We start from the raw sequence: 19,587 nt of genomic DNA, 5'->3' as shown, positions 1-19,587 counted from the left end.
GCCTTGCTTTACTTTTTTTATTAGTTATTTTAATAATTTGATGGATAGTGTGATGGCTTCTGCTTATCCATTTTTCAGAATTCAAGCTTCATCCAGAAGAACTTGAGCGCTGGTTCATGAAAATTGACCATATCTTTGAACATACACGAGTTCCACAAATTGGAGAAGTTCTCACCCCATTTTACAAGATTAGTGTAGATAAAGAACAACGCCACAATCTTCCCATTATCAGTCACATTAATTACAAGTAATGTTTCTCCATAGTACATATTTGTTTTCCTTTATTATTATTTCTTAATTTTTAAAATGGTTGTAATGGTTTTCCTTTTATTTTTATTTCTTTTAAAGATATGGGTTTTAACTCCTCTGGATAATCATTATTTTTTGTTTATGCCATGATAATAACTTTGGTTTTGCAGTTTTTCAGTTCATGCTATTCAAATGGGTGAAAAGGTTACTTCTATCTTTGAGCGTGCCATCAATATTTTGGCTCGCAAGGATGATGTGTCTGCTAAAAGGTGAAATCAACAGTCCCAAGCTCTCTCTCTCTCTCTCTCTCTCTCTCTCTCTCTCTCTCTCCACCCCCAAATGCTGCAACTCCCTTTCCTGTGCATCCAAAGGCAGCATGGATTCTTTTTGCCTTTTTACCTTGTACACACGCATTACCTATGTTTGCTTGGTTGTGGAAAATCATAGTAAAATTGCTGTCATACAAGACTAAGTTGATCAACAGTAATTTGAGAAGAACCAGATAGTGAGAGGGTTTTTTTTTATATATAAATTTTTAAGTGAAGAAAATGTTATTATCTGAAGATCAAAAGTTTTTATATGAAATACCAATAATGTTGTTATTTGATGAGAGTGAGCTGATTTATTATGATGGTCTAATTTGCTTGCTTGATGGATTTAACTGTTTGTGGAACATGTAAATAAAGGTCATGCAGATGCACCTCTATGGATTCTGGTTTTGATTTCTTTTTTAGATTTTGTTGTATATTGATTATTGAAATCCTAGTGAAAAAAGATAAATGACTCCATCAGACAATTTGTCGTGATTAATGTGAATCTTAATTTTTGTACTCAAGTATCATATTCGCTACAAATACATTCCTTTTATTGAGTATCTTCCTGACAAAGTCATTATGTTTTAATAATTGAATATTCTGTTTTACATTGTTCACATATGATCTATTGTTTATCTCTCTTGCTTAATTTGGTAACGTTTGGTTTTGTTGTTGACAGTGATGATGGGGATGTCCTTTGGCAAGTGGATGTGGATATGATGGATGTTCTTTTTGCTAGCCTTGTAGAATATCTACAACTTGAAAATGCATATAATATTTTCATTTTGAATCCCAAGTATGACTTGAAGAGAGCAAAATATGGATACCGGTGTGTATTTCTTTTAATCATTTTTCCCTTTACCAATGAATAAAAGCTAGATATTGGAGAACTTATACCCAATTTAAGTGCATGTGTAATCTCTAGCAAGAGGGAGATTAGAGACACTGAACTCAGCTACATGGATCCTCTCTCTCTGTTCCACTTGGTTTAGTTTTATATTTTTTGAAAGATCTAGGACCACTATATCCTTTTTCACTATTTCCCATGCATCTACTCACTTTCTTTTGTCCCACGACTTGAATATACAACTTTCAGTACTGTTGCATTTACTGGTCTATGATGACTTGTTCAAACCATCTCAATTTCCCTTCTCTTAAGTTTTCCTCAATGGGTTCCATTTCCACCTTCCTATTAATGCATTGATTCCCTATCTAATCCACTCTCATAGTTCTGCACATCCATCTTAGCAGCCTCATTTTTGCCTTGATAATATTGTGTACATGTTTCTTCATTGTCCAACACTCACTAACACATGCCATAATTGGTCCAATTGCAGTCTTGTAAAAATTCCCTTTCAACTTAGCTTGTATTTTTTGACCACATAAAACTATTATTGACTTGTCCACTTCGCCCTTTTTCTTTGAACATATGGTTAGCACCCTCTCCATATCTACCAATCCTTTGTATAATACAGCCTAAGTATCTTAAATGTTTTCCTTGCTGGGATTTTATGTCATCTAGGCCAATCATTCTTCGTTAGTTTTCCTTTCTACTGCTGAAGTTGCAGTTTATATACTTTGATTTATTTTTACTTAACTTGAAACCTTAAGACTATGTGGTGCTTGCCATACCTGTGGCTTCTTCTTAACCCAAAATTGGGTTATCTATTAAATTTATATCATTAGCAAAGGAAATACCCTCTCAGATGTGCTATGTGAAGTTGTGAACTCATCCATGAACAAAGCATAATGATAAGGACTTAAGGCTATTCCTTGGTGAAAAAATCTTGTGTCTTATCCTTGAACATTTGAACGCTAGTGCATGTCCCTTTCCATATATCATTCAATTCCTTTAAGTACTTAATGTATACTCAACTCAACTAAGCCTAATCCCAAGAATTTGGGGTTGGCTACATGGATTCTCTTTCTCCATTCTAAACGATTTTCCCAAGAATTTGGGATCGACTATATGGATTCTCTTTCTCAATTCTAAACGATTTTGGGTTAAATCCTCGGAAATGTGTAATGCTTCTAGATCATGTTGTACTACTCTCTTCTAAGTCAGTTTAAGTCTACCTTTTCTTTTCTTTCTATCCCCTAACCTAATGTGCTCTACTTGTCTAACTGGAGCCTCCATATGTCTACGCTTCACATGACCAAACTACCTCAATCCCCCTTCTCTCAACTTATCCTCAATTGGCACCGCTCTTACTTTTTCTCTAATACTCTCATTACGGATTTTATCTAGTCTAGTATGACTACTCATCCACCTTAACATTCTCATCTCCGCAACTCTTATCTTAGACACATACGACTCTTTAGTGCTCAACACTCATTACCATATAACATGACCGGTCGTATGGCTGTACGGTAAAATTTTCCTTTCAACTTATTGGGAATCTTGCGATCACATAAAACTCCCGTGGCACTTCTCCACTTCAACCATCTGGCTTTAATCCTATGACTAACATCCTCCTCACATCCTCCATCTACTTGAAGGATTGAGCTGAGATATTTAAAGTGATTACTTTGGGGCAGTACCACTCCATCCAAACTAACTCCTTCCCTATCACTAGTTCGGCCTTCATTGAATTTGCAATGCATGTATTCTGTCTTCGTTCTATTTAACTTAAAACCCTTTGATTCTAGAGTACTTCTCCAAAGTTCTAGCTTTCTATTGACTTATTCTCGCGTCTCATCTATCAGAACTATATCATCTGCAAACATCATGTACCAAGGGATCCTCTCTTGTATATATTTCGTCAATTCATCTAAAACTAATGGAAAAAGATAAGGGCTTACGGCTGAACCTTGGTGTAATCCAATTGAAATAGGAAAATCTATTGTGTCCCCTCTCACTGTACGCACAATAATAGTTGCTCCTTCATACATATCTTTCAATGCTTGTATGTACCTAATAGATACCCTCTTTTGTTCTAACACTCTCCATAAGATATTTCTTGGAACACTATCATAAGCCTTCTCCAAATCGATAAAAAACATTTGTAGATCTTTCTTCATATCTATATATTTCTCCATCAAGCTTCTAATGAGAAGGATCGCTTTCATAGTTGAACGACCGGGTATGAAGCCCAATTGATTGGGAGAGATAGAAGTGTCATGACGTAGTTGATGTTCCACAACTCTCTCCCACAATTTCATAGTATGGCTAATGAGTTTAATTTTCCTATAGTTTGAGAAACTCTGTATGTCTCCCTTATTTTTTAAAAATGGGTACTAAAATACTCCTTCATTCATCAGGCATTTTCTTTGAGTTTAGAATCTTATTAAATAATTTAGTTAATCATGCCACTCCTATATCTCTCAAACACTTTCACACTTCAATTGGTATTCCATCGGGTCCACAGGCTTTACTCACTTTCATTCTCTTAAGTGCTTCCTTTATTTCTAAAGATCTAATTCTTCTAGTATAATTCACATTCTTTTCTAATTCTCTGTAGTCTATATTCACGCTATTATCACTTTGACTATTGTTAAAGAGATCATTAAAATAATTTCTTCATCTTTCTTTAATGTCCTCATCTTTCACCAACACTTTCCCTTCTTTATCTTTAATGCACCTAACTTGATTGAGATCTTGACATTTCTTCTCTCCTCTTTGCTAATCTATAAATATCTTTCTCCCCTTCTTTAGTTCCAAGTTTCTCATATAACTTTTTAAAGGCCTGCGCTCTTATTTGACTAACTGCCTTTTTTGCCTCTTTCTTTGCTATCTTGTACTGTTCATATGCCTCATTATTATCACACTTAGGTAATTTCTCATACTATACCTTCTTTTTCTTCACTGCCTTTTGTACTTCCTCATTTCATTACCATCTCTTTTTTGAGGGTGGTCCTTGTCCTCTAGACTCTCCAAGTACTTTTCTAGCTACTTCTCTAATCTTTGATGCCATTTGTATCCACATATTATTGGCCTCCACATCCAGCTCCATGCTTCGGACTTGAGAAGCTCATTTTTGAACTTCACTTGCTTTACTCATTTGAACTCCTACTACTTTGTTCGAGCTATACTATTTCTTCTAACCTTACTTGAATTGTTCCTAAACTTTACATGCAAGACCACTAACCGATGTTGACTTGTTAAAGCCTCTCCTGGAATGACCTTGTAGTCCTTGCATAGAGCTCTATTTGTCTTCTTGGTTAAGAGGAAGTCAATTTGGCTTCTATGTTGCCCACTTTTAAAAGTCACTAAATGTGACTCTCTTTTTATAAAGTAGGTATTTGCTAGTATTAGATCGTATGCCATAGCAAAATCCAGGATACTTTTTCCCTCTTCATTTCGGCTGCTAAAATCAAAATCTCCATGGACATTCTCATAACCTTGCCTATCACTTCCTACATGTCCATTTAAATCTCCACCGATGAAAACATTCTCTTCATTCGGTATGCTTTGCATTAGATCATCCATATCTTTCCAAAATCTTTGTTTACTTTCATTATCTAGTCCTATTTGTGGGGCCTAAACACTAACTAAATTTATTGTTTCTCCTTCTAGTACTAGCTTTACTAGTGAAATTCTATCTCCTACTATTTTCACAGCTATTACAGCATCTTTCAATATCTTGGCTATGATTATGCCTACTCCGTTCTTGTTCCTCTCCTTTTCGGTAAATCACAGTTTCTACCCTGAATTACCCACTTCCTTGCTTTTCTCTCCTACCCATTTAGTCTCCTGAATGCAAGCAATATTCACCTAATATATACTCTTTTATATCATGGAACCCACCCACTATCAAACCTCTCTTAGGATTTTGTCATATGCCTTCTTTGGTGGAGTTAGGGATATTAGAGATAAAAGTCTATTAGTGTTATGGGAGTGTTTATAAATTGTTGGCTAATGTTTATGTCAGATGTAAGAGGGTAGTAGTAGGTTAATAAATATAGTTATTATGCTTTTGAGGATGTAAGACATTTTTGGTGCTATTTCCATTAATATGGTTTTATTTTATTAATGCATGGAATATTAAAACATCCATGATCATGATGTGGCATAAAAGCAACTGGCTTAGATATATATCAATTAGATCCTGTCATGCGTAACCTTTTGATATGTCTAAATTTACTCAGGCCCTTGGATCTTGCCTTGTGGAGCCTGTGTAACAACTAACAACACATCAGAGAAGTAGATTTTGTTCCCTTTCTCTTAGAGCATCTTTTTTGGGAGTTGAAACTTGAAACTCTGTAGGCATGGCTACGTTGAAATTCCTGTTAGATAAACAAAAAGTTACCATTGGAGGGGTCTCCAATGGTTAAGTTTGCCCTCTATGGCGTGTGAGAGAACTCTTGGTTCTTGTATGTTCTTGGTGTATTTACATGTAACTTCATGCAATAGAGTACATTCGAGAATTTAGGATGACAGCTGACTGTCACATGTTATCAGGTGGGAATATCTTTCATTCTTTTTGTACTCTGAAGTGACAAGTGGTTGAACAACTATGCTATTGGGATTTCTTAAGGACTTTGCCATGTCATAAGTAGGTGAATCTTTTAGACGCCATCTTGTTTGGTCTATTTCTGGACTGGAGTCTTTATCTTAGGAGAGTTAAAATTTTATTCCTCAGTGTTATTGAGGTTGATGGTTAGGGTGGAAGCTCTCAAATGAGAGTATGAGACATCTTTATTCCCATTTCAGGTCGGAGAAAGATGACATGTGCAGGCATCTTGAGGTTCATATTATTTTGGACCATATCATATATACAATCAACTGGGTTTTATAGAGAGAGAGAGAGAGGGAGAGAGAGAGAGAACATAGTTCAATATTTCTTGTGGCTTTGAATGACAAGTTGTCACAGTTTATATTTTTCATCATACCCCTCATCCATTGTCATTGTAGCATAAATTTATGTTACATTGAACCATTTTATTTTGAAATGGCAGGAGCGGTTTATCAGAGTCTGAAATAACTTTTCTGAAGGAGGTATTCCTTTTGCTTTGTTCATTTCTGCTATATACCTATTACTATTCTTCAAGAATGACATAATTTATAATGTCCACATGGTTTATTGCAAGGTTGGCTTCATTTAGCAGGCTTGGTAAATTTGCTAGTTTAATGAATCACTTGCAAGATGTTTATTTTTTTTTTGTTATTTTTATTATTTCATTTGGCACCATTATAATACATATAGAGCCAGCTTCAAGATTGACTATTTAGTTTTCTTGATGGATTCTTCAGAACAAGAGTTTGCAAACAAAAATTCTTCAGTCAGGAAGCATTCCTGAAAGTGTCCTTGGTATGAAGTGCTCTAATATATGCCATTTTGTTTCTTTTTTGAAATTTATGAATTTTATTCAATTATATTGTTCTTTTCTGAAGTAAACATTATGAAAACAATTTGCAGAACTTGAGAAGATTAAGAGACCTCTGTATGAAAAGCATCCAATGGCAAAATTTGCCTGGACAGTAACTGAAGACACTGATACAGTTAGTATTCTTTCAGCTTAAATTCCTTAACTGGTGTATCATATGAGATGTGTCTGCATAAAATGTACTAATGTAGCTACTTTTTATCTTTAATTTTCTGAATCCAATGGAAGATAAGATTGATTAAGTAAGAACAGAAGAAAGGTTGATTTTCTTAGTGATAGGAAAATAGCATGTTGATATATGAAGATTTATGTTTTGAGAGTTTATAATTTGAGTGCTGTTGGTTGTTATGATTCCTCTGCACAACTGAGGTATTGGCTTTGCTTGTAATCTATTGGTCTGGGCAATGAAAGCTCTTAGTTCAATTATGAGCTCATTTAGATTAGGAATTTCATGTAAAGGCATATGTATTTATGGAAATAAATCAAGTTCAAATGACATATAGAATGGATGCATTTGAAGTTTTGGAGAACTTCACTAGATGTCTGATGAGCAATCATATCTCACTAATTTAAAATGATAATACTTTCAATTGTGCTATTCAGACCAGTGGTAAGATTTTTATTTATTTATTTTTAATAAAATTTGTTTTCCATACTTTGAGAACTTTTGGACATGTATAAGATTGGGTTAAATTTGGTTTAGTTCCAGTCCTTATGACTCCATAGGACCCAAATTTTGTAAATCCATTTATTTCTGCTGGTTCAATCATTTATTGGTTATGATAGTGAACCTAATAAGTCAAGACTCAAAAGGGTAGAAACGAACACTTCATTAGTCAATATCTATTTGTGAACAGTTGAAATGGACCTTCTGAAGTGGTGGATGCCAATGATTCTTTGTTGAAGTAGTAGTAATTAATTTTATTGGAAGCATTCTTCATGGATTTCAGTGAATGTCAAGCTTAAAAAGTCCCTTGTCTTTTACTTGTTTGGCTGGGCAAACTGATAGGATCTTACCACCCAGCTGAAGAAATTTACCAGGTAACAGAGAGTTTGTGATGTGGGTGTTGTAATCAAATTTTGTAATTAATTATAAGCATTTTGTTGTCCTACTTTCCACTCCAGTAAAACGAATATCTTGGTGGTTGCTTCTTGCGTTTGAGACTCAGACTTCTGATTGCACATATTACAACTGTGTATTAGTATTTCTGTGGGTGTCCATGTGTCATATGTGGGCTAGATATGTGTAACTAAATGAGTATTTTAGCGTTGTAAGGAAACATGTCAGTATTGAGCAATAAATTTTTAGATAATATCAGGTGGAATGGTATAATATCTGGTTGAATGCGCTCAATAATGTTGAGAAGTTATACCAAGGAAATGACACTTCGGATATCATTCAGAATAAAGTTCTACAGGTATCTTTCTGTCGTTCTTTCCCCTATCACTTTGATGCAAAATGAAAAGTGAAAGAAGAATAATGATATGAAGGTCAATGATGATTTTTAACTATGTTCATGGTATCTGTTATTCATGTCTAGTTATTGAAAGGGAAGAAAAATGAAGATATGAAACTTATTCTTGAAAAGGAGTTAAAATCAGGGGACTTTAGTGGTTTTCATGCAGAATGTCTTACAGATACATGGATTGGAAGGGACAGGTGCAAATCTCTCCTCTCTTTTATATTCTCTCTCTCTCTCTCTCTCTCACACGTGTAATGGGGGCATAAATACTAACATTATCTCTGTCAGGTGGGCATTCATTGATTTAACCGCTGGCCCTTTCTCTTGGGGCCCTGCTGTTGGTGGAGAAGGTGTGCGCACAGACCATAGTTTGCCTAATGTTACCAAAACCATTGGTGCAGTTGCAGGTATTACTGATAGTTATTTTTTTATCTATCTTTTGTTTTTGGAATTCATGTGTGTTATTTCATTGGTCATGAAGGCATTGTTCCACCATTTAATTTGAAGGGTATCTAAGGTTAGAATCTACTCTTTTTTCTCTCTCTTTTTTTTTTTTTTTTTTTTCCTTTTGGGAATAGAGGGGATGAACAAAGTTTTACAAAGTACAGGATAAAGTATCCCCTGATTCTAAACAATCATGAAGCAACAAGTAACATCAAAACTAGAATAAAAAGGCTATGCCTTCCAATTGAACTGGATAATACCTAAAGATTCTCTTGTAAAAGCCCCTGAAGTACAAGGCTGTAGAGAAACCAAGAAAACTGCTTTGCTCCACAGCAGATTAGACTTCAACCTCTGATTATTGAAACGTGAGTTTTTGGTTTCCATCTAAATGCTCCATAATACTGCAAAAAAGAAGAATTTTACTATTCTATTCCTTTCTACCACCAAACCCACTCCACTTGACTGACAAAAATCTTTAAAGAATTTGGTCACAGCCAAATTCCTCAAAAAGACCAAAAGGGCAGTTTGTATATTCAAATTCGCCTTTAAGTGTAAAAACAAGTGAAGATGTCCCACTGTGCTTGCAATATATAACATAACAATCAAGAGATGAAGTCTTATTGGGCTTCCTTTTCTGCAATAAGTCATTAGAATTCACCTTTAGTTGAAACTGCAGACTATGCAAAAGCTCTTTCCTTGAGCAGCACTTTCGATTTCCAAATTTTTTGACTGAATGAAAGTAATGATCATGAGAATCTACTCACATTTTGGCACTCATGAGAAACTACACAGTTGTGGGAGGGTCTTTTCATTTTTCATTTGAGGTGAAATTATTATCTTCCTGTATAATAAAATGAATGCCTTTTTGGGACTTAGTTTCTCCAATTGAAGAAATAATAATTGTATATCTACATTCTAATGTTCACAAAGGAGTATAAATAGGGATACAACTGAATCCTAACTGAAGAGGAAATAAGCACAAAATCAGGTAGAGATTACATCAAGATTACATGATTTTCATAATCAACTCTAGGCTACATAATGGCAGAAAATCTAGGCTAAAGAATGACATAAAATTTTTGATTCTTACACCAGTATCTTCCACCTTGCATCTATTCTTGTGCGATTCTACTAACAAGCCGTGAAGTTGTTTTTATTATGACTTATAGCTGCCTTATTGACTCCTTCACTAACTATTTTCATAGACACTTCCATTGGTTTATAAATGACTGTGCTTTGTATTTATGTACATTAGAGGTCCATTTTCTTGTTGAATAATGAATTGTTCAGTCTTTTTTCTGAAATGCCATCTTTGCCAACACATCTCTTTCTTTGTGGCATCCAGAAATTTCAGAAGATGAAGCTGAAGATCGGTTGCAAGATGCAATTCAGGAAAAGTTTGCAGTATTTGGTGATGTACGTTTCAGATGGCAAAATAATAAGTGTTTGATTATTTCACCTTCATTTAGTTCCCTTTTGTTAAATAGAAGCCTTAAATGATGTGATCATTGAGGTATTGGAGTCTATGCAAATAATTTTTACCTATTTACGAGGGATTAAGATTTAAGTATAAATTTGCCCCTCACTAGTAATCTCCAAATGTTTAATTTTAGAATCGACTATGTAAAAGTTGCAAAATGGTGTAATACAAATCCTTCTATCAGCCTTCCTATAAAATTTCGATATGTGGACCAAAGTCACTGATTTTGGACTGCAAGATACCAGTTTCAACAGATTCGAAATTGTTTTCTTTTAAATGGTAAAAATAGATTCCTAATTTTATTTTTGTTTATACCACTCTGGTTGATCCGAGGAGCCACACTTCATCTTATATAGGAGAACAATGATTGTTAATTGGTATTTTGTAGTGTCAATGTTGACAGGGGCTGATAGTAAGGTCTTAATCGCACCATTTTGCCAACTTGATTACTAAATTAAAAGTGTAGGACTAAATTTTTCAAAAATTTTAAGGTTTGAGTGGCAAATTATCATTGTTCCTATTTTTGGGATGCAAAATGCAATGATACGTAATCGCTCTCATAGATGTGTGCTTGATAACCTAGATTATTTACTAGATAAACACCTGATACTCTCCATGTTATCCTTGCTTTTGGCACCTTCTATTTCTTGAAGGCCATTTAAGCTCACTATTTTCTCAAGCACAAACTTTTGTTTATTGAAGATGAGCTGTGCCTGAAAAGAAATAGTCACAATATTGAAGAAGGCCTTTTGAGAGGGTCATTCATCATTGGTTTGGCGGACGATCATGGTTGCCAATGCCAAGCACTAACACAATGTTGATGTGATTAATAAAATGATTTCATTATTAAGACTGGCGAATCTAAGCCTTTTAAGTTTCGTTTTATCAAACTGGCATTTTCATCACCTGTGTTGCATCTGATATTTAGTGATATTTAACATGTAAATATGTCCTTATGGAAAAATTAGATAAATGCCCTATATTCGTCTAATACAATGGTATTAATTGCTGAGAAGTAATTTGATTAGCAGAAAGAAAATATAAATTCAAGAAGTTAATTTAATAATCATTAAATAACTGTGATAATTAATAAAAATTAGATTAGAAGCCCTCTATCATACTTATGATATGTACAAATATCAGGTTTAAATATAAAAAATTATTGAACTTTTAAAATATGAGTTCAAAAACTTAAATTCTAATTACAGTGTAACTATAATACTTCTGCAAAATAAATAGGGATGAGTAAGCCATATATATTTGAACTTTGATTGAATTTATATTTAAGTTGGCCTCGTGCCTGACAGATGTATATAGGGTAGACATATGGCTGTCTAACCTGTATACTCCTGTGTATCCAGCATTATAGTTTGTTATAGGTTACTTGGGCACAAATATACAGGTATGACATGAAATATACTGATATGACATGAAATATACTGATATGACATGAAATATACTGATATGACATAAAATATACTGATATGATTTCAAAGACTCTAATATGAGTTTAGAAAGCCAGAGAATGAAATTAATACACAGAAAAGATACTGAAAATTAATTTATTTCCAAAGTACAGAAAAGTCGTAAATGACTTAGACTATATAAGAAATGAACAGAAAAGATACTGTTAAATTTAACTGTTCCCAAAGTGTAGGAAATTTATAAATGTCATAGAATTGATGACAATTTCACTGATATAAGTTTAAGGAGACTGAAAATGAACCATATGCATAGATAAAATCCCGATAAATATATTGATTCTAAAGTGCTATAAAATATGCAATTGACCTAGAATTATGAAATTACACATATTATTGTCATTTTAAATCATTTAGTTATTCTGCTTTAAGATTAAATATTTAGTTTCTTGTAGAAATGCTTGAACAAGGCTATCCATCCTTACTAAAATGTTGATAAAGTATCAGCCAACCAAACTTAATTGTAAGATATAGGAATAAAATAAAAAGATAATATTAAATTATAAAATTTATTGCCAATACAATTAAATCATTTTTTATTAGCTGTAAAATATTAATCTGCAGTTAGCTGTAACTCCTTATTTTCATCTGGCAAAGCCAGATTTGAGTTCAAGTGACCCCAGGCAGGATTTGAATTAAAGTTTCCCCTCCCTATCTCTTCATGGCTATGTTGTCATTATAATGATAATCTGCACATACTAAATTGTATATCCTGGACTCTGATATGAGTATCAAGTGCGAGAATGAGTATAGGGGTTGGCGTTGGACTTGCATATTTTCCAAATTGAGTTGAATTAACCATTCCTAGATCAGAAAATAATGCTTTTTCATTCTTGCTGACCTATGTTACCTGGACTCGTGTATGGATGTCGGAAATGGGTACATATATGGGTGTCAAACTTGTGAACTTTCTAAATAGAAAATACAGGGATATGGATCTAAATTTAGACATGGGTACTCAAATATGTTTCATGAGCCAAATATCCAAAAATGGCCAGCCACAATTAAAATTGTGATCCGCAACCATTGGATTCTTGAAATATTCAATATTTTTTTTAACTTGTTTTGTACCTATCCCTTAATTCAAAGTTACATTCTCTTTTGAACTTGTTTTTTATCTATCCTTTATTTCAATATGCTTTTCATCTTGAGAGAGCTCTGTCACTTGAGTGTCCGATTGCATGAATATGTGTTAAGACACATATCCCTTGTTGTGTCCCGTGTCATGTTGTGTTGACGCGGATATAGCAAGACAAAATGAAGAGTCGGATTATCAGAGTTGCTGATTTATATCAGATTGACCTTGACTGTTGCTTGGCCACCAAATCTGTTGATTTGCTATCTGTATTCTGTGCGACGTGTGGATCAATCAGTGGTAAGACTGGTGATTCTGCATGAGAGATCTCTTTCTTTGTCTGAAAGTTGTTTGATTTAAGATGCAACCTAGCCATTTGATAACAATTAGTGGCCCATCATCCTTTTATTGTATGCTTATTTATTATTATTATTATTATTTTTTTCTAAACAAAAGATAATAATAAAATAACACCAAAGTGTTGTCAACCTAGTACAAGAAAGATGATCATTGCAAGACCAGATCAATATGTTCCATAAAGTGTTGTCCAATTAGACAAAAGTTGTAAACCACCTATGCTTAAGAATAGAGAGGCAAGTCTTCTTTCTTGAAGGCTCTTCTATGTGTTCCAGTCCATGCAATCCATAAAATAGTGGGAGAGATAAAAGGTACAAATATCTATGCACAAATTTATACCCTTAATAGATCCACAATTCATTTCCAATCAAACTCACAGCTAGCAAGAGAAGAGAATTTCCATGAGATTGAGCCAATGATCTTTAATATTGGCTGTATTCAGATATGGCAGCTAGTTGAGGTTTGTTGCCTTTCTATGCATTGAGTGCCTGGAAGATTCATTATTGTCTGCCTGCTTCTTTAGTCCAGTATGCATGGTGCAAAATGGATTTTCAAGGGCACAGTAGATTTTTAACTGAAACAGTGTTGAAATTATCTAAGGTTGTGCAATTACGGATATAATATTTTATTATAGGGATGAATCCACCTATATGCCTTTCAGTTGCTTTTTCCACTGTCTTGTTCTGTTTGTGTCAAAACTGAAGCATGAGTTAATGGTTATTTTTGTTGTGGTTCTGGTTGTTTTAGCTATATCACTTGGGCTTTCTAAGGATTTTATTGAATTATGCTTTTTAATATTGCAGAAAGATCATCAAGCCATTGATATCCTTTTGGCGGAGATTGATATTTATGAGCTTTTTGCATTCAAGCACTGCAAGGGAAGGAAAGTGAAGCTAGCTCTTTGTGAAGGTAATCTTCTCTATTTGCATTGCAAGGGCTCTTTGTTTAGTTCATTTTTTGCAGCTTCAAAGTAGTTAAATGTTCTTCACTTAACAGTTAACACCTCGTAGATCCAATGGATGTATTCTTTAAAAATCTTTTTAATAAATTTATATCTAACATGAACTCTGGGTTAGCGAATAGATCTCTAAAGCTAATTCCAATGTTTATGATCTCAGAGCTTGATGAGAGAATGCAGGATTTGAAAAATGAGCTCCAATCATTTGAAGGTGAGGAATATGACGAGAGTCATAAAAGGAAGGCTATAGAGGCATTAAAAAGAATGGAGAGTTGGAATCTTTTCAGCGACACTTATGAGGTATGCCACCTGGTCTTTCTATGAAGATTATTAATGTATCTTTTTTGACTTGTAGAAAGCAAAAAAAATCCATTAATGAAAAGTGATACTTATGAAGTAAGCAACCTAGGCTTTCCATGGGGATTGTTATGGCATATTTAGTTTTGACATTTGAAAGTAGAAAACCGACTTCATAAAATTTTTTTATTCGAGAAACATAAGGCCATTTTTTTTTCAAACATGGGTATATGGTGCCAAAAATCGTTTTAATCGTTTATCAACTGATCCTAATTCAAACTAATTAGGAATACTAAACCAAATAAAATTTGAAAAATAATAATAAACCCAATAGAATTCCTAAATAATATAACTCTTTTTAACTTTTTAATTCTATAATGAATATAATTCCTAAGTTTAGTCTTCTTCCAATACTGCATCACTTTTCTTTTTTACTAAAATTGCCCTAATTTCTTTGTGTTCATTCTTTTTGTATTGTTTTGGTCCAAGACCTATTAGGTTTTACCAAAAACCTTTTTACTATAACCATGAACACCAAAGAGGAGCAAGTACACACACACACACACACACACACACACACACACACACACACACGCAACAATAGATAGCCACTTTCTTCCTCTCCTTCTTATTTTGAGAAAGACTCTGACAAATAATTATGTGGATTTATTGGATGGATAGAAAATTTATTGCTAGGATTTTTTTTGTGTCATCCAATTTTATTATGATTACATAAAGATCAAGTTATGATTATACCTTTGAATTAGAAAGTATGATCTTTGTTACATTTTACTGTTTCCTAGCAGGAGTTTCAGAACTACACGGTTGCACGGGATACTTTTCTGGCTCATTTAGGCGCTACACTGTGGGGTTCCATGAGGCACATAATATCACCTTCAATTGCTGACGGTGCTTTCCACTATTATGAGAAGATATCCTTTCAGTTGTTTTTCATTACACAGGAGGTATGGTGTATATTATATACTTTTAAAGGAGCTTTTCTGGATTTTGAAATTTGTTTTTACTCTCAATTTATTTGTGCAGAAAGTTAGGACTGTTAAACAACTACCTGTGGATCTCAAGGCTCTCATGGATGGGCTTTCCTCCTTGTTGTTGCCTTCCCAAAAGGCTATGTTCAGCCAGACCCTGTATGTATTCTGCATTATTGTTTTTGTCTTAAGAATTAGGCTACACTTGAAAAAATATTTCCTAGAAAACAATTTCTGCATTTTCCAGAATTTGGGAAGCTTAGAAAAATTAGTCAACAGAAAATGTTTTTCTAATCAGAGGTAAAATTGAGCCATTTTAAAGGAAAATTAGTCCCTGTTTTAAAAATAGGAAGTCACAAGCAACATTTCTGCATATTGCAGACATATCATGCTTTTACTCTTTTTTCTTTTTTTTTTTTAATGGTAAATTTATTTTTTTATTAAACAATTAATCCAATTACATTCATCACTTGAAACTTTGAACTTCTTGCAAATTCATTGCATATTTCAAGACATTACAATATCAATCCTAGCTTTTTAGTTTGGATTTCAATGCACACACTCACTGTTTTCTTTTAGAATTTGTTTGTAACACATTTTTTTGTTTGACTAAGTTGTTTCAAGGTTTGAACCATTCACAGAATAAATTTTAATTTGGTTCATGATTTATATAAAATAGTCTAATAATGTGTGAAAATTCTTGTAGAGAAATTTTAGATAGAAGGTTGATTTTTTTCTTAAAAAAAAATTAAATGAAATTCATACCAATTATTAGAATTTTTATTTAAAAATAATTAATGCATCCATTATTATTTTCTTTGAAATTTGAAAATATTAAAATTTTCTGCTTGATAAGATTGTCTTTTAGATTTCTCATTTTAAAGATTTCACGGAGAAATAAGTGAGAATTTGAGAAAGTTGTGAGATTTTCAATTGCGATGGTTTACGAAGTTAATGATTGACATTTTAAGGTTTTGAAGCGTGAAGTTTGATTTGCAATTTTAGTAATTTGAAATATTTTTATTAATTATTGAAGCATGTATAAAATATTATATATATATGGCTCATCCACATGTCTTTGTTTAGGGAATATTGCCATGCAGATGGATTTTAGTTTATATAATTATTTATTTCTGAACGTACAAATTTATTACAGGGTTAATCTGCAAGGGAACAACAGAAGCACATCTGCATTTCTGATTGTTTTAATTAATTTTCTCTCATAATCAAATCTAAATATAAAAAATGTAAATTTTTTGTGGATTAAAACTTTTTCAGGGTTAAATATTGAAAGAAAATTAAGGCTTTTGCAGTTGCGGAAAACATTTTCTGTCTTCATTTTCCAGTTTTCCTCTATATTTTCTAATTTTTTTTTTCATTTTCCAATTGTAAACTAGAAAACATGATCATTAGTCCAAATTTTCAATCTTCCTATTGCGTTTTCGCTTTATAACTTTATTTTATTTTTTTTAAATTAGAAAATGTAAACATGTAAATAATTTAACATTTTAATTAAACATAATATAATTAATTATTCAATATAATTTTTAACATTAAAAACTTACCATGACAGCTATTATAATAAGATTATTTAGTTTAAAATTTTAAAATTACCAAAAATTTTGTTTCTTTATAAGCTCATTGTTATAAAAAATATAAATATGAAGGATAGTATTATTTTAGTATTATTTTTATCTCATATTATTTTTTATTTTTAAAAAGTTCTAATATTTTAATTTACAAATTTGTAAATATATGCTTTATTAAAAAAAATCTACTAGGATTTGATCACAGCAACTAAATGGAAAATTATTTATTCGAAGCCAACTAGTCCTGCATTCAAAAGTTGATGCAAGAACCTTTTATATGTGAAAGAAAATGAGAGTAACTTAAAAAAAAAAAAGAATGTTGTTACTGGTATTTGAATGTAGCAACAAAGTGCTAAAGAATGAAAACATACATGTTTTCCCTTGATATGTGTCTCTTCACAATAAAAGGAAATTTAGGTTTCCAAAGGTTGGTATGAATTTTTCAAATTTGGAAATTTATATTTTTAAATTTCCATTTAAAAATTTTTTATTACCAACTCAACTCAACTAAGTCTTTATCCCAAAAATTTGGGGTCGGCTATATGGATTCGCTTTCTCCACTCTGAACGATTTTGGGTTAAATCCTCAAAAATATTTAATGCTTCTAGGTCATGTTGTACTACTCTCCTCCAAGTCAATTTAGGTCTACCCCTTTTTTTCTTTTTATCATCTAACCTAATGCGTTATACTTGTCTAACTGGAGCCTCCGTATGTCTACGCTTCACATGACCAAACCACCTCAATCTCCCTTCTCTCAACTTATCTTCAATTGGCACAACTCCTACTATTTCTCTAATACTCTCATTACGGACTTTATCTAGTCTAGTATGGCCACTCATCCAACTTAACATTCTCATCTTTGTAACTCTTATCTTAGATGCATACGACTCTTTCAGTGCCCAACACTCACTACCATATAACATAGCCGGTCGTATGGCTGTACGGTAAAATTTTCTTTCAATTTATTGGGAATCTTATGATCACATAAAACTCCCGTGGCACGTCTCCACTTCAATCATCCGGCTTTAATCCTATGACTAATATCTTCCTCACATCCCCCATCTACTTGAAGGACCAAGCCTAGATATTTAAAGTGATTACTTTGGGACAGTACCATTCCATTCAAACTAACTCCTTCCCTATCACCAGTTTGGCCTTTGCTGAACTTGCAATGCATGTATTCTGTCTTCGTTCTATTTAACTTAAAACCCTTTGACTCTAGAGTACTTCTTCAAAGTTCTAGCTTTCTATTGACTCCTTCTCGTTTCTCATCTATCAGAACAATATCATCCGCAAACATCATGCACCAAGGAATACTCTCTTGTATATGTTTTGTCAGTTCATCTAAAACTAATGTAAAAAGGTAAGGGCTTATGGCTGATCCTTGGTGTAATCCAATTGAGGTCGGAAAATCTCTTGTGTCCCCTCCCACTGTGCGCACAATAGTAGTTGCTCCTTCATACATATCTTTCAATACTTGTATGTATCTAACAGATACCCTCTTTTGTTCTAATACATTCCATAGGACCTCTTTTAGAACACTATCATAAGCCTTCTCCAAATCAATAAAAACCATGTGTAGATCTTTTTTCACATCTCTATATTTCTCCATTAAGCTTCTAATGAGAAAGATCGCTTCCATAGTTGAACGACCGGGCATGAAACCAAATTGATTGAGAGAGATAGAAGTATCATGACGTAGTCGATGCTCCACAACTCTCTCTCACAACTTCATAGTATGGCTCATGAGTTTAATTCCCCTATAGTTTGAGCAACTCTGTATGTCTCCCTTATTTTTAAAAATAGGTACTAAAATACTCTTCCTCCATTCATCAGGCATTTTCTTTGAGTTTAGAATCTTATTAAGTAATTTAGTTAACCATGCCACTTCCATATCTCCCAAATACTTCCACACTTCAATTGGTATTTCATCGGATCCACAGGCTTTACCCACTTTCATTCTCTTAAGTGCTTCCTTTACTTCTAAAGATCTAATCCTTCTAGTATAATTCACATTCTTTTCTATTGTTCTATAATCCATATTCACGCTATTACCATTTTGACTATTATTAAAGAATCATTAAAATAATTTCTCCATCTTTCTTTAATGTCCTCATCTTTCACTAACACTTTTCCTTCTTTATCCTTAATGCGCCTAACTTGATTGAGATCTTGACATATCCTTTCTCTCCTCCTTACTAATCTATAAATATCTTTCTCCCCTTCTTTAGTTCCAAGTTTCTCATATAACTTTTCAAAGGCCTGTGCTCTTGCCTGACTAACTGCCTTTTTTGCCTCTTTCTTTGCTATCTTGTACTGTTCATATGCCTCATTATTATCACATTTAGGTAAAAAATTTTTATTACGAAGCATCAAAATTTATTTTTCAGTTTACTTGCAATATTGCAATATTTTTCTTGAAATTAAGCATTGTTGTTCATATCTAAACCATCCTAATATTTTCCAATGTTCTACATATGCCAAAAAAAAAAAAAAAATTCAACTAATTTCAGTGTTACAATTAAATAACAGAAAATGAGATGTTCTTAAAAAAGTTTTCCTTG

General features: G+C 33.0%; 1 protein-coding gene across 3 annotated transcripts in view; it reads left to right on the top strand.

The window, feature by feature from the left end:
• The window catches only part of LOC110645189 (uncharacterized), a 30,229-nt gene that overhangs the window by 1,954 nt on the left and 8,688 nt on the right, over positions 1–19,587 (top strand). For 2 of the 3 annotated variants that reach the window (XM_058138702.1, XM_058138704.1), the window contains 14 exons: positions 79–247; positions 420–518; positions 1,243–1,392; positions 6,462–6,501; positions 6,757–6,814; positions 6,923–7,005; positions 8,210–8,308; positions 8,432–8,550; positions 8,642–8,760; positions 10,143–10,213; positions 13,994–14,099; positions 14,309–14,448; positions 15,249–15,410; positions 15,490–15,593. In XM_058138702.1, coding sequence (XP_057994685.1) covers positions 79–247; positions 420–518; positions 1,243–1,392; positions 6,462–6,501; positions 6,757–6,814; positions 6,923–7,005; positions 8,210–8,308; positions 8,432–8,550; positions 8,642–8,760; positions 10,143–10,213; positions 13,994–14,099; positions 14,309–14,448; positions 15,249–15,410; positions 15,490–15,593 — 1,519 coding nt within the window. The remainder of the gene's footprint in view (positions 1–78; positions 248–419; positions 519–1,242; positions 1,393–6,461; positions 6,502–6,756; positions 6,815–6,922; positions 7,006–8,209; positions 8,309–8,431; positions 8,551–8,641; positions 8,761–10,142; positions 10,214–13,993; positions 14,100–14,308; positions 14,449–15,248; positions 15,411–15,489; positions 15,594–19,587) is intronic. The other variant, XM_058138703.1, reaches the window with a different exon arrangement.

This window comes from Hevea brasiliensis, chromosome 16 (assembly GCF_030052815.1).
Source record: "Hevea brasiliensis isolate MT/VB/25A 57/8 chromosome 16, ASM3005281v1, whole genome shotgun sequence".
Classification (NCBI taxonomy): domain Eukaryota; kingdom Viridiplantae; phylum Streptophyta; class Magnoliopsida; order Malpighiales; family Euphorbiaceae; genus Hevea; species Hevea brasiliensis.
This window is presented reverse-complemented; position numbering and strand designations above follow the sequence as displayed.